Below are 14,537 nucleotides of genomic sequence, written 5' to 3' on the forward strand. Positions count from 1 at the left end.
GTTTAATTATTTCCTTGAACATTTCATTTAAGATGTTTTCCGTTTTCAATCATCAACAGCTGGCAGCATCTTGATTGTTTTAAAAAGTCATCCTATGGTATTAAGATTCTCTGCTTTCCCGCCGAACATTTGTATTCCTTATTAAAAAGGGCTGGCATGAAGTCTTTGATCCTGTTGGTTAAGACCATTAAGAGTTGTTTAAGAAAGATTATTTGTAGGTTTAAGAAAGCATTTGTCTGGTATTATTATCCTTTGAGAAATAGCCTCAATTTTTAAAAATCAAATTGCACCTGGATTCATCTTCATAGTGATATCTATATGAAAATGACTTTCTTATTTATAAATGAGATCCCAAAATTTTATAGGTATTTTCTGAAGGAGACAGAGAAAACAACTGTTGGGCTTCATGGATAAAATAGTTTGATTATTGGTAGGAAGGGGAGGAGCAGATGCCCCACGTCTTATCTTTTCCTAATCCACTCCTTCTTTCACTAAGAAAACTCCAAAGAATCACTTTTCAGGTCCAGCCTCTCTGGTCATCTTGCTCTAGGTTGAAAGTAAGACCTGCTCTTCCCTTCATGATTTTCTCAAGTCAACTACCTCTATATACCTCAGTTTTCTCATCTATAAAATAGGGCTGGTAAATTGTACCTACCTCATGGGATTGTGAGGGATAAATATGTGTGGAGTGTCTGAACTGATGCATTGCAAAAAGTGCTCATTAAATATTGGCTATGTTGTTGTTGTAGTTGTTGTTATCCTCCTCTTCCTCCTCATCGTATTTTGGTCTCTATTTTAGTTAGTGAGGCTGCATCTACCCCAACACAGAATGCAGAATCCTCGGAACGCTGTAACTTATTCCTCTCCCCAGCCTCCATTGCTCATTGACCATTCCTTCTTTTCCCTCCCTGTTACCCTGCATAGTTCAGGCCTTCATCACCACTCCCCTGAACTCCACAGCCCCTTACCTGGTCCCCCTTCCTTCACCTGTCTTCTGCAATTCACGCTGTACCAGCCCCAGAGTTCCAGCTCTGAGACAGACCTCATTAAAATTCCGGTCACTGTGCCACTGTGCAGTTTTTGACGAATCATTCATCCTCACTATTCTGCGGTTTTCTCATTTGAAAACAACTATTTGCCTTTCCATTGTGGAAATGTGATGATGCTCAAATGCACACAGAACCCTTTTATTTCATACAGCACCATGCAACATTAGTCATTATCAAGATGTAAACCAGAGGAAGCCTAGTTGAGAAGAGTTGTAGGTAAGTGTTAGATATGATTGAGTTTATCCTTACATTTTCAAAATAATTTACATCAGTCATTGTGTAAAACGATGTATACGTAGTCCGGAATAAGATTGGGCCACATATAAAAAAGGAATGTGTCAGGAAAGTGGAAATCATTCATTACGTGATTATTTTTGTGTGCTACTATTTGCTAGGGTTGGGTGATAACGAGCAATGGGCTCATTCTGCTGGCTGTGATTTGAACCAATTAATCACAATGAGTTAGAGATTGAGAAAGGAAGTTTAACTAAATTAGCCATTGGCAAATCAGAAGATGGATGACTAATGTCTCAAAAACCCATCTTCAAGCATTACAGAATCTTGAGGCAGTTATATAGGGAAGATGGACAGTAAGGAGGGGGTTTAGAAATGCACATGATAAACTCCAGGATCCCTTATTGTTCTTTTCCTCTGTTGATGATGATGAATATTCTACAGGTGTTCTTTCTTCCTGGAGGCCTTCTTATTCCCTGGGAAAATTCATTAAAATTGTTAAGAACAAAGCTATCAGAGCACCTCAGCAGGGGTATGTGCACAGGATCAGGGCCAGAAAGTCATGAAAGCATGCAGCAATTTATAATGATCACATGCTAGAAAGATTTCAACTAAGAAAGTGTTATTCAGTGTAACAAGATGGCCTCACTTATGTTCACTTACAAAATGGCCTTACTTACGTTCACTTACGTGGGGACACAAAGACAAGGAGCTCAACGTGTCTGTTCTGGTTTTACTCTCAGTATAAAGATGGCACGCTCAAACTGGCACTCAAATTAGGTAGTGGATTCTGCCTAAAATGACAGCAGATTTATTAGTTGAAGAAACAAACTCAACGTATGGAACACTACGAGCACCATGCTCTCGTTGCTGCTACTGTTTACCTACTCAAACCTAGCACCTTTTGAGCACTTACAAGAGCGAGGCACTGTGTTAAGCATTTAAAAACATTATTTTATTTAATCCTTATAACAATCCTGTAAGATTGAGCTATTGTGGTCACTAAACATTAACATATATAAGCGTCCATAAAACTAAAAAAGATAAGAGCTAAAATTAATTAGACAACTGTGTTATCCAAGCTGTGTTAAGTGATCTCTATTTTTTTCCATCCCTCAAAATAACCCTACGGATAGATATCTTTCCGCTTTGCACACAGGGAAACTGAAGCATAAAAATAACTTGCCGTGTAGGATAGAGGATGGAGCTAGTTAATCGCTAAGCTGGCCTCTGGACCTGGGTCAACCGTTCCTTTGATAATAATATACATGTGCAAGTACAGTATGTTTTACAACAATGGATTCATTTTTTTATGTTGATTATTGGTGAGGCCCTTACCTAGGAGTGGCTAGAATATTCTCTCTGTCCTGCTTTTCATTCTTTGTTCTTGTTTTCTAGTTTCTGAGTCAAATGGTGACCCACCTTGCAGTGCTCGGGGGCTATTTTCTGTATGATTGTTCAGACTTTTGCTTATTGCCTCTCTAGGCTTTGCTGTTTAAGAGTTATATGCCTGATCTGAGAGGGTACGGACGCATTGGAAATGTGACTGGTCAGCATTCATCCAGCAAAGCTACTTGGACGTCACACGTGTTATACTTGTGCATCTCTAGACCAACAGGGAAACTGTTTGGTAAGTCTTTTGAGATCCTTTATTAAATTATGCAAGTTTACTTTAAGATGACATATCTTTCCTAATAAAAAAAAGTTACAAATATATGATACCAGAATGAAACACTCAAAATAGGATTTGGTTCACAGATGCAGTGATCAGTGCATATCTGGGAAAACTATCTTAACTGCAGAGGAACAGATTATATGAATGTGTGTTGCTGCATCTGTTGAGAAACTTGGTCCCCTTCTTCAGATAAATAACTCATTCAAACAGAAGGCCACTTCTTTGTGATTTAAATTTAACATGCATTTAAAGAATATGTATATCTGTGGCAAGTGCTGTGAATAATCCTGAATGAATATACTATTGCTTAGGGCCACGTGTGGGAAAAGACTGACATAAATGAAAAACAAGGAGATTTTTTAATTATAGACAGTATAATATTGGTATTATAGATAGATATTCACATGTGTGTATAATATATCATTGTCAATTGGGTCTGAAAAATAGATTTCTTTAGCAATGTATTGATAAAATGGAGTTTGATTGCTTATAAGTTAATTTCACAATAAAACAATATTTTGGAGGACATAAAAATTACACCTCAGAGTGATTTAGAATACATGAAACAAAAGAATTTAAGTCAGAAGATAATGAGAAGATTTTTGTACTACGTGTTGATTTTCTATCAGCAAGTTTGATGTAATCTGAAGTAGGTATACAAATCACCGTGTGTTTCATTTCCATATATTTCTATATATATACAAATAATAAATAAAAAATATAGTACTTATTAATCAGGGTAAGATTATATACAGATTACATACATTCTAGTTAATTTGAATATTATTTTTAACCTTTCACATGAACCAATATTCACATATATAAATGCTTGTGGTTGTTAGTGTCATTGAGTCGATTCTGACTCTCAGGGACCCTGTGGACAGCAGAGCAGAGCCCTGCCCGGTCTTTTTGTGCCGTCCTCTCACCTTCTGGCACTGTATCAGACGATGCTCCGCTGTTATTCACAGTTTTCATGGCCAATGTTTTTGTAAGGAAGTGGGTGGCCAGTTCCTTCTTCCTAGTCTGTCTGTCTGGAAGCTCCATTGACACCTGTCTCCCATGGGTGACCCTGCCGACATTTGAAATACAGGTGGCGTAGCTTTCAGCATCAACCGCAACACGCAGCCACTTCAGTGTGACGACTGACAGACAGATCGTGTGGGTCCCTGACGGGGAAACAAACCTGGGCTGCGGTGGTGAGAGCACTGATCTTAGTCACCAGACCACCAGGGCTGGCGATGCATAAATGTATTTATCTATAAGTAATTTACTTTGTTTTGCAGTTATTAGAAGCATGTGCACATGTAATTTATAGACTGTCCTTTCAAAGGAAGATTGGCCAATGACATAATATGTAACATTTTATTTTATATAAATGAGTTTTGTGTCTAACCAGCTTTAATTTATATAAATATTTTGATAATTATATTTTTAAATATAAACATATTTATTGAATTGTTTTAATTTTAATCGAAGAATTCTTCTTTCTGGAATTAATTTATTTGAAATATTGATAGTGTATAGAAAATTATCATGGTTGATTTTGTTGTTGTTGTTATTATTATTGGTTTTTGTGATACAGAATGAATACCTAAGGAATATCTTGAACAGTGAACCTGCGGTATATTACTACTGACTATGTAGCGAGTGAAACCCATATGAAATGTATGTTTGAGAAAAACTATTTAAAGTATTAATCCATGTGAATTTTTCAAGTTTTACCTCAGCAATAATAATCATAGTAGTAGTAGTAAAAATAATTGAGAGATTACTGGAGCTAGAAACTATGCTAGGACCTTTATATTCATTTTTATTTTATTTATTTATTTTTATGGTGAGGAAGATTGGCCCTGAGTGAACATATGTTGCCAATCTTCCTCGTTTTGCTTGAGGAAGATTGTTGCTTAGCTAACATCTGTGCCAGTCTTCCTCTACTTTGCATGCGGGACTCCACCACAGCATGGCTTGATGAGTGCTGCATAGGTCCACACCTGGGATCCGAACCCACGAACCTGGGGCCACTGGGTTCTGGAGCAGAGCCACTGAAGCTGAGCATGTGAATTTAACCACCATGCCACAGGGCCAGCTCCTATATTCATTTTTAAATGGTATCTTCATAGTGTTTGTATGGGGTATTATCATTACATCTATTATAGAGATTAGGGTATTAAAACTCAGGCAGATTAAGTGACTTGCTCAACATAATCTTACAAATAAGTGTTTGAGAAGTGAGTAGATTTTCGAGGAATGTCCAGGCATTGATAAATAATTTCATGTATTTGTTCATCAAAGACAAATCACGTGATTATGTTATTGTTCTTGGAATGAATTTTAAGAGGCTTCAGAATACACTGGAAGGAGTGATCAAAAACATTCAGAAAGCTGAATTTGTGATTTATTGGATTTTCTCTGCACACAGACCAGCAGATACTAGCAGAAGCTCACATAGAATCATGAAGATTATACAGACTTAGAGAAAATTAAGTAAGCTTCTTGTTTTTTGCTGAGAAAGATTCTCCTTGAGCTAACATCTATGCCAATCTTGCTCTATTTTGTATGTGGGCCGAAGTGGAGTGTGCCAAACTTAACCACTAGGCCACAGGGCCAGCCCCAAAGTAAGTTTTTTTAATTGTTTATTTTGCAGTTTCCTAATGTTTTGCTTACTTGCATTGTCGCTTTTCATATTTTATTTATTATTTTTTTAAAATTGTTTTCAAGTAAGCTCCAGTTTGATGCAAAATTATTATGATATTAATTAGCTTTCAGTGTATATGGTTTTTTATATATGAAATACAGAAAAGCAAAAAGAAAAGGTGAAAATTTAGAAAAGAAGGCAAAAGATCAAGAGAGTAAAAATAAGAACAATGAAATAGGGATCAGAGAGGAAATTATCTGTCAAACTTAGTCTTATAAAACTTCCTTTCTTAAATTCTTTTGATCAAAATTACTCACTAAAGGAAAATAAATCATCTAATATAGCCCCATCTGTTTAAAATCCTTGACAAATGCAGGAGCACTTTAGAATGAACTTTTATAGAGTGGCCCTTGGTTCTTTGAGTTTTAAATGTGAGAATGGGAAGAGAATGGAACTAGGATGGTCTGTTAAATGAAGGCGGTAGGGATGACCAAGGGGGACCTTTGGGAGGGCAGGCTGCCATTCTGAGGTGGGAGCCACGCAGGGGAAGGTAGCTGGCTAATGCAGAAAAAATACAAGATGGGAAGTAATGAGGAGACACAACCAATGTGGGTCTACAGTGAGTCCAGAGTTCATAAAACTGCGGACATGAAAACACATTCAACTGAAAAGTTATGGTGAAGTCAGTTCATTGTGCAATTTAATAAGAATTATTGCAAGATAAATGTGTCACTTTTGCAATACAACTGAAGTTTTCAATTCTGGTTATTAATGTTTTCTCGATGAAGCTGGACGGTAACAGGTTATCAGTCTACTGGCCAGGCTCAGGGGTCAGTCATGGGCCTTTTGTGTATACTAACCTGTTACGGTTATGACACCAGGAAAATATTCTTAAAGGCCTTCAGAGATGATACACAGAATCAAAAGATACATTAATTAGGACAATACCTAAACCCTAGGTATTGTAACAAGCCTTAATTATTGTGAAGCAGCAGAAAAATAACAAAAACATATGCCACACTCCAGTAGACTATGGTTAAATATAAGTAGGGATGTGTTTATCAGTGCATGATAATTAGAAGGCTGCTTTACCATGTGTATGTGGCCATGGACAGCAGTGTAAACATCCAGTTGCTGCCACCACAGACAGACTCTGTGATGCCCAGTGTGAACATTTAGTAGGCAGAAAAAGGGCTCTGAATTATAGGAGAGCCATGAGGTGAATTCTTTCCTCCAGCCTAGACTAATGTGTGCTGTAGATGCTGCTGTCCCTGCCTCGTGCATTACAACTTTCCTCTTTATTTCTTCTACTCTAGCTCACGAAGGCCCCCGCATAAATTCTGCTGGCCTGGGATGTGGCTCTTCCTGGGCTAGACTTCACTCTCGGCAGAGGGGTTTACTTCTGTCCACGGGCTGTGACAGAACTGTGCACCGAAGATTCCGCGGTGCTCAGCCTATCAGAGAGAGCCTTGAGCGTTCTGCTTTGTGATGCCTCAAGGGAAAGAGTGGTCTTTTGCTTCTCAAGCAGCCTCTGCTCCGCGGCCTTTGAGCCGTCAAAATGCCCCTGTCCTCTGTTCCAGCAGCCATTCTGGCTCATATGATGGCGATAGAAAACGTGCCGCCTCCTCCGCTTCGCAGTTTACCGAGTGAGTGGGGACAGCCGAGGGTCTGTCGTCATTGTCAGCGGTGCTTACCCCCGTCATAAGAAATGGGGCGCTGGAGGGTTGGTGGGGACATGGGGAGTCTTAGCGACAGCACAGTGGACTAGAAAGAGCATGGATGTGCAAATCCTCCTCCATCCCCCGGAGCCATTTTAATTCTCTAGGTCTCAAGGGCTTTGCTTTGTAAAATGGGGAACTTCATGAACTCTCAGAGCTTCAAATCACAAATTCTGTTAAAGAGCAGAGAAAACAAAGGCTTGGAGAGGTCCCATGGCTCACCAGGGATCAGGCCCCTGGTTTCTGGCAAGTCTGTTAGAGCCTACCCAGAGTCAGTCTTCGTGAGCAAGTCAATATCTCATATTCACTAGGAGAACTCTCATTTAAAATTTTTAAGGTAAAAAAAAAAAGAGAGATAATTCCTGTTATTCTTGCTCTGAAATTTATTCCTATTTCATTTTATTTTCATTTTGTAAGCTTTGATTTACATCATATAGTTAATTAACATATTAACTATAATTAATATAATTAATATAGTATATTGAGTTAATATATTAAGTCAATAATTATAGAGTTAAATATTTTGACGTTTATACAATAGATAGCATTTTCTTATTTTATATATATTTTATTATTTTATAGAAAACTCAGAACATATTTCTCAAGACTTCTTGTCCTACCCTTCAAATTCATAGATCCATTATTTCGTTACCAATATGCTGACTAACAATATGTAATAGTTCTACTGATAGCTGCAATTTAAAAAAATGTTTCAGATGACAGGGTAATAATTGTGACCCTTTCGACTTCAATAAAGCATTTACTCTATTATTTAAACATTCATTGAGGAAATTAATAGTGTTGATTTGAAGAAGCTAACCCATTTACTCGTTTATCTTCCTGTGAGAGTTTATTCTTCTAATTATATATATTTAATTAATGATCATAGTCTCCAGAGAAAAAGTTGCCACAGGCATCAGTTGATACCTCTTGAAGGGGTTTACTTATGTCTTGAACAGTGTTAGACAAAGTCTTTATGTTAAATTAATTCCCACATGCATTACTTTTATATGCTTTTATTATTGTGAAAAAATTCTTGTGTGTAGTCAAAGTTCTATTTTTCAGTGAGAGTTGAAATAAACATCAAATATAATTTTTCCAAAAATCACAGCTTCTACTGCACAGATTTTATTTGTGCAAAAGAAAAAGAAGTCACACTAGGATGGTTTTTTTTTTAGCAGCCTAGGAAGTGCAGTAGCCGGGAGTTGAAAGATCAAATTAATTTAGAATCAGTGGGATGAAATACGTGCGCCCGCTGTAGTGTCTCCGAAGGACACTCGACTTGTATGAAGTGATTAAAAGATGAAAAATCAGCAGCAATTTAGATCTCAGAACTGAATAGAGCATAATGGAAAGCAGTGGAGCTCCGGATTTTCCCCGTAGAGCTTCCTGCTTGATGTTCTGCGTCTGTGACTTCCCCTCGGGGACGTGTCCTGCGTGCTTAGTAACTGCCTTTGTGCTAACTGCAGCGAGGCGATGGGTTCCCTTAGCAAACTCTGACTGTCACTGCTGAAGCGGTGATCTCATGTAGGCGTAGGTGAGGGTGCTTTCAATCTATAATATGACTGAACCGGAATTATAAAGCGGATGTGAATGGGGATGAGTCAGACTGCAATGGGCATAAACAGGAGGGTTCAGTTAAGGACCTTAAAAATTCCAGCCGTGTGCACATCCTTGTTTACTTTGGATGTGGTTAGTCAGGTTATGGTTAGTGAGTCATGTCCACCTTCTCTATAAATTTTAAATGTGAATAATGTTTATTGAGGACTTTCTGTAGTCATTGTGTAAGCATTTTGCACATTATGTTGTTTCATTTATTTCTCACAAGAACCTTATGAGGTCTGTGGTAGGCAGAATAATGGTCCCCAATGATGTCCGTGCCCTAATGCCCTGATTAGGACATGAGCATGTGCCATGCTCCAAGGCAAGGGGAACTAAGGTTGCAGAGGGAATTAAGGCTGCTAATCAGCTGACCTTGAAATGGCAGAATGTTCTGGAATACCCAGTGGGTCCACCGTTCACCACAAGGGTCCTCATAAGCTGAAGTGTGGTGTGTGAGTCAGAGCCAGACTGACGCAGGGTGAGAAAGGCTCAGCTGGCCATTGCTGGCTTTGCAGAGAGAAGAGAGAAAGGAGCAGCTGGGTAGCCTTTAGAAGCTGGAAAAGGCAAAGAAATGGGTTCTCCCTCAGAGCTTCCAGAAGGAGTGCAGTTCTGCTGGCAACTTGATTTTAGCCCAGCGAGACCTGTTTCAGGTTTCTGACCTCCAGAGCTGTAAGATAATAAATTTGTGTTGTTTTAAGCCGGTAAATTTGTAGCAATTTGTTACAGCAGCAAAAGGAAACTAATACATGGTCCATTTTACAGTCAAGGATCGTGAGGCTTGGATTTTATGCTGAGGTTCACACAGTTGTCGAGTGTTCAAGACTCTTCATCGTTCATCCATAGAATGGATGAATTTTCTCTGCTCATAAAGCAACCACAAAGTCAGCAGCACTCCAGTTTCTTCCTTACCCACCACCCTGAAATGCCTGTGCCTTTTACCCGTTAAGTGATGTATATACATTTGTTGCATTTTACCATTTTAGCTACTCAGACACTCTTTTGATTTAAGGGAGAGAACATATCACACATCTTTAAACACCCTCAGCACTGTCTCCTTAACTTTGAAATTCAGACTCACAGATGCTCCAAGTGGTTAAGCTTCTCGAGTCGCTCACATGTTTTTTCTTTTAAAGTTTCACATCTTCTCCTTCTTTACTCTCTTTAAGTTGGGTCTCAAGATTCTTCACAGCTTGCTAAACCTGGGAAAGAAATGATTGTTCTCAAGGGCAAAAAAAGTCATGCCACTTTTTATCCCAGATGAGAACTGTTTTCGAAACCTTACGGGTAGCAAGGCCTTCAGTAGTTTTCCCACCTGGGCGAAATACATCTGGTCTAGGTACATACATGACCTCTTATTATTAGAAGTTGATTTCCTGAAGAGAGAAAAGGAAGAAAAATTGTCTTTAAAATTTTTTTTTATTTAATAGAAAGCAGGAAGCTATTTGTCTGGAGGAAACCCTTTTAACACTTACAATGAGGTGTATGGTCTGGTTGCTGCTTTCTTTGGGTCGGTATGCTGTGCCTCTATTTTCTTCACGCTTATTAGGTTTGTCCTTCTGAGAAAAGACAAGTTCAAAAATGCGCCTTACATTTTGTTTTCTGGTTTATCTGGGAGAAGGAATTTCTGGTCTTTGGCAAAAGGTTTTTTGTTCTTATTGTTCCAGTAACAAAAAGAGTTTCAGGTTCACAAGATAGTTGTAGGCACATTTTGCTTATTCGAACATATAAGGATGTAGAAAGAAAAAAAGCATTCAAGGGAAGGCCTGAGACACTTCAAGAAATTTAGAAACAAGATAATACTACTGAGTGAATGTTTTCTTTTGCTCCTTTTTCATTTTATGGCACACATTTACAGAAAACCTGAAAAAACAGTGTCCTCGTTCCTAACACTTCAAGGGCGTTTCCTGTAATTTGAGAGAGTTTCAGTTCTAAAGATTAAAGGTGTTTCAAGATATATGTATTTCAATATATATATATATTTATCTGGAAAAGTGAATATTGCCCCATTTTAAAAAACCACTCAAATCCTAGGAGTGCAAGTAAGAAAAAGGGGGGCTTGTCAGTAGAGAAGAAAGACAGAAAAGCAGACTTTGTAATGTATAAAGAAAACAAGGTTGAAAAAACAGAGCTAAAAGAGATGAGAAGGGATATTCCAAGAAGGAATGAAAGATGGAAAAGATGGTTGAATGTTTGTGTTTTTCTCTCTGTGTGTATAATCAGTAATAGTCCTTGTGGAAAATACCATTAGATAATTTAGGAAAAGAAATACTGAAAAATTATTTTCTCAACTTTAGTTTTCAGTGTAAAAGTCATTTTTTTCTTTTTTTAAATCCTGAGGGAGAAAAGATGGATGTTTATTGAAAAAACAAGCACTTCTTTTTTCTTATCACTGTTATAACTGTCTCAATGTACGTGTACTTTTTGTTAGAAAATCTTGAGTGCCCTTCAGAAATTAAGTTATAATAGCTTAAACTTGAGCTGGATCATGGCTGGGGGTTCCACCAGGAAACCCTGGAGTAAATTGCAATGCATCGCAAATCAGATTTCTCCATCAGAGGTCGCACAAGTTTGCCCCCGGAGTTCAGGCTATCGCTCTGTTCTTGACAGGCTGTCTAAGAAATACCTCCTGCATTCACCCTCTATGATCAGTCCTTCCGCCGTCTAGCTATCTAGTCCTCCACCACCTTTGACTGAGCTGATCTCCGGTCTTCCTTCCATCACATATTGTGGACTAGATTACTTTTCTGATATGATGATGAAAAAAGGAATTTGATCATATTAACTCTCCATGCAGAAATCGTCAGGGTCCTGTTCTCCTCCAAAACTTAGATTACAATCCATTTTCCTCAATCTGGCATTTAAATTTTTCATGATTTGGCTAAAGTCTGTCTCTCGTGTCCTAGACTTCACACGTCCACTGATAGAACTCTCCACGACAGCCAGAATACTGTGACCAATGTTCTCTGAACCATCCACGGCACTGCTCGGCATGGGAGGACTTCCTGGATCAATAAACCATCCAGATGGCCACATTAGACACACGAGCTCAGAAGGATAAAGGATAGAGTCACAGTCTTCCAGAGGGGCAGTGTCAGGTGTTCCCCTTTCATGGAAGCAGTTCTCACAGCTGTCTGAGCAGCAGCCCGCACATCCCTCGTTGGTACCCCATGAGGTAGTTCAGGTTCAGGGTAATGAGAGTCGAATAGGACAGGCGCTGAATCACCCTGGATTAAAAGTGTCATACTCCACAGGAGCCAACACTCTTATAAAAATTCCATAGGCCTGTTTCCAAGTTTCCTGCACCGAACCTCTCAGTTACAAGAGTTGCTGTCCTCAGGGAAGCCCATTGCAATGACTCCTTATGAGATATTTGTAGACCAACTCTAGTTTGTCCTAGTCCAGATGCAACTCAGTAATCAGGGATCATTGTTATCATAAGCAATGTTGCCTAGTAACCTTGAGAGTCTACCTTTATTGGGTCTCTAGGGAGCAGAGCTGAATGGGAAAGTTACAAGTTACCCCATCATACTCGTCACCATACTCTCCTGCCTTAGCTCACGCTTCCTCTTGGGGTTCCGTTCTCTCCTGCTCTGTTTGTTACTATCGTTCTAGTTCTTCAAAGTTCTTCTCAGTGACTTTAACTTCCACAAAGGCTCTCCTGTCCTCTCTGGTGTGAAGTGATCTCTGTCGTATCTCTGAACTCCCTTAGCACGTATTCTGTACCCCTCCTATTATTCTTGTCACCTTTACCCTCACATTAGAGACCTCATATGCCTGTGCCTTAGGGGTGTGTTTCTTATTAGATGACTATCTGGACATAAGTGGTCACCCATTCATGTCTCTGTATCTCCAATACCTAGCATGCAGGTGATTAGTAAATGGAAAGAAGAATAAACAAATCTCACATAATTTACGGGAATTTTGGTGAATAAGTCTCTTTTAAAAATTATTATGTAAATAACATGCATCAGGCACAAGAGAATATTGAAAAGTTGAGTAAGTCTTCCTCCCAACCAACACTCCTAATCTTATCTTCAGAAGTAACTATCATGAAAAAATACTTTTTCTTGAAATTTTCCATGCATGTTTGTGTATGTATGTATATATACACACATACATGTATACACACACCTGTGTGTGTATGTAAGAGTATGTGTGTATAATCTTATTGTTTTATACATTTGGTAGGGCATTTTTATTACCCTGTTTCATACTTTTATTTTTCACTTAACGATATTGTATATTATGAAGGCCTTTTATTGTCAACAAATATGTAGGTACCTTATTTATTTATTTATTTTTTTGACTAAGGAAGATTTGCCCTGAGCTGACTTCCACTGCCAATCTTCCTCTTTTTTTTGTATGTGAGCTGCCACCACAGCGTGGCCACGGACAGACAAGTGGTGTAGGTCCATGTCTGGGAATCAAATCCAGGCCAGCAAAGCAGAGTGTATTTTACTTAACCACTAGGCCACCAGGGCTGGCCCTGTGCCTTATTCATTTTAGTGGCTATATTATATCTCATTTTGTTTGAATACACCAAAATCTTGCATTAGCAAGATGGGTGTGTCAGTCTCCTCTTCAAACCCACTCTTCTGCTTTCTGATTCTGGGACTAGGACTCTGCAAACTACGCTTTTTCCCAGGAAGACACTGGGCTTCCTATTAGGATCTCTCAGTGTGAGAGCTAGAGGGAGATTGGACGGAGGACGAAAGTTAAGGAAAGTGTTTATTCTTTTGTTCTCTGTGTCTGGTTTGCTTCTCCTGTGAGCGTCTCTCCAGCAAAGAGTCTTTCTCACCCAAGCAGCAGCTGTTCCTTCTAGCAGCAGCAGTTAATTCCATTTGCAGTTTTCCCAACATTTTTGGAAATAGCCTCATTGCACCCCTTTAAGAACTCAGAGCCTGCGACTCACACCCCGTCTTCAGAGAGCTGAGTCTCGGCTTCATAGGGCCATTGCTCCAAACTTCGAAGTTTTAGTAATTCAACCTCTTCCCTTTATCAGCAGAAACTGTGGTGGTAGCTGCTTTCTGCATGATGTTTGGTGTTTCCTTTTTGTCTCTTCAGTTCTCTAGTATCTGACTAACAGTTCTTTGTATCAGTTTTTTCCTTTAAAATAACTGATGAGGTTTCTGTCTCCTGACTACTGGATCTTAACTAATACAGTAGGAATTTGTTTCTAGTTAGTTTTGAAGTTAAAAATCAAGGTTTATATACCTTTTTCAGTTGGTTTTCAAGTGTATTACTAGAACTGCAAGGCCAAAGGATGTGTGCATTTTAAATTTTGGTAACTATTGACAAATTGTCGTCCAAAGAGATTGTCCTAATTTCTGGTCCCACCATCAGTATATACAAGTTTATATTTCACAACATTAATGCTAATATTATGTATTATAAAACAAAAATTTTGCTGATATATTAGTTGAAAATAGTTTTTTTCTATTATATTGGTAATCTTTAATTCCGTGTAAGTTTTGAGGAATATGAAAAAATGTTGACGTTAGTAAAAGATGTGTTATACATACACAATGGAATACTACTCAGTCATACAAAAGAATGAAATCTTGCCATTTGCAACAACATGGATGGACCTTGAGGACATTATGCTAAGTGAAAAAAGTCAGACG

General features: G+C 38.5%; 1 protein-coding gene across 1 annotated transcript in view; it reads left to right on the forward strand.

Annotated features, from left to right (window-relative positions):
• Positions 1-7,151: 7,151 nt before the first annotated feature.
• Positions 7,152-14,537, forward strand: part of CNBD1 (cyclic nucleotide binding domain containing 1) — a 309,471-nt gene continuing 302,085 nt past the window's right edge. Inside the window, exon 1 of the mRNA XM_046641858.1 lies at positions 7,152-7,239. Coding sequence (XP_046497814.1) covers positions 7,152-7,239 — 88 coding nt within the window. The remainder of the gene's footprint in view (positions 7,240-14,537) is intronic.

The sequence above is a fragment of the Equus quagga genome, chromosome 16 (assembly GCF_021613505.1).
Source record: "Equus quagga isolate Etosha38 chromosome 16, UCLA_HA_Equagga_1.0, whole genome shotgun sequence".
In the NCBI taxonomy this organism is placed as follows: Eukaryota; Metazoa; Chordata; class Mammalia; order Perissodactyla; family Equidae; genus Equus; species Equus quagga.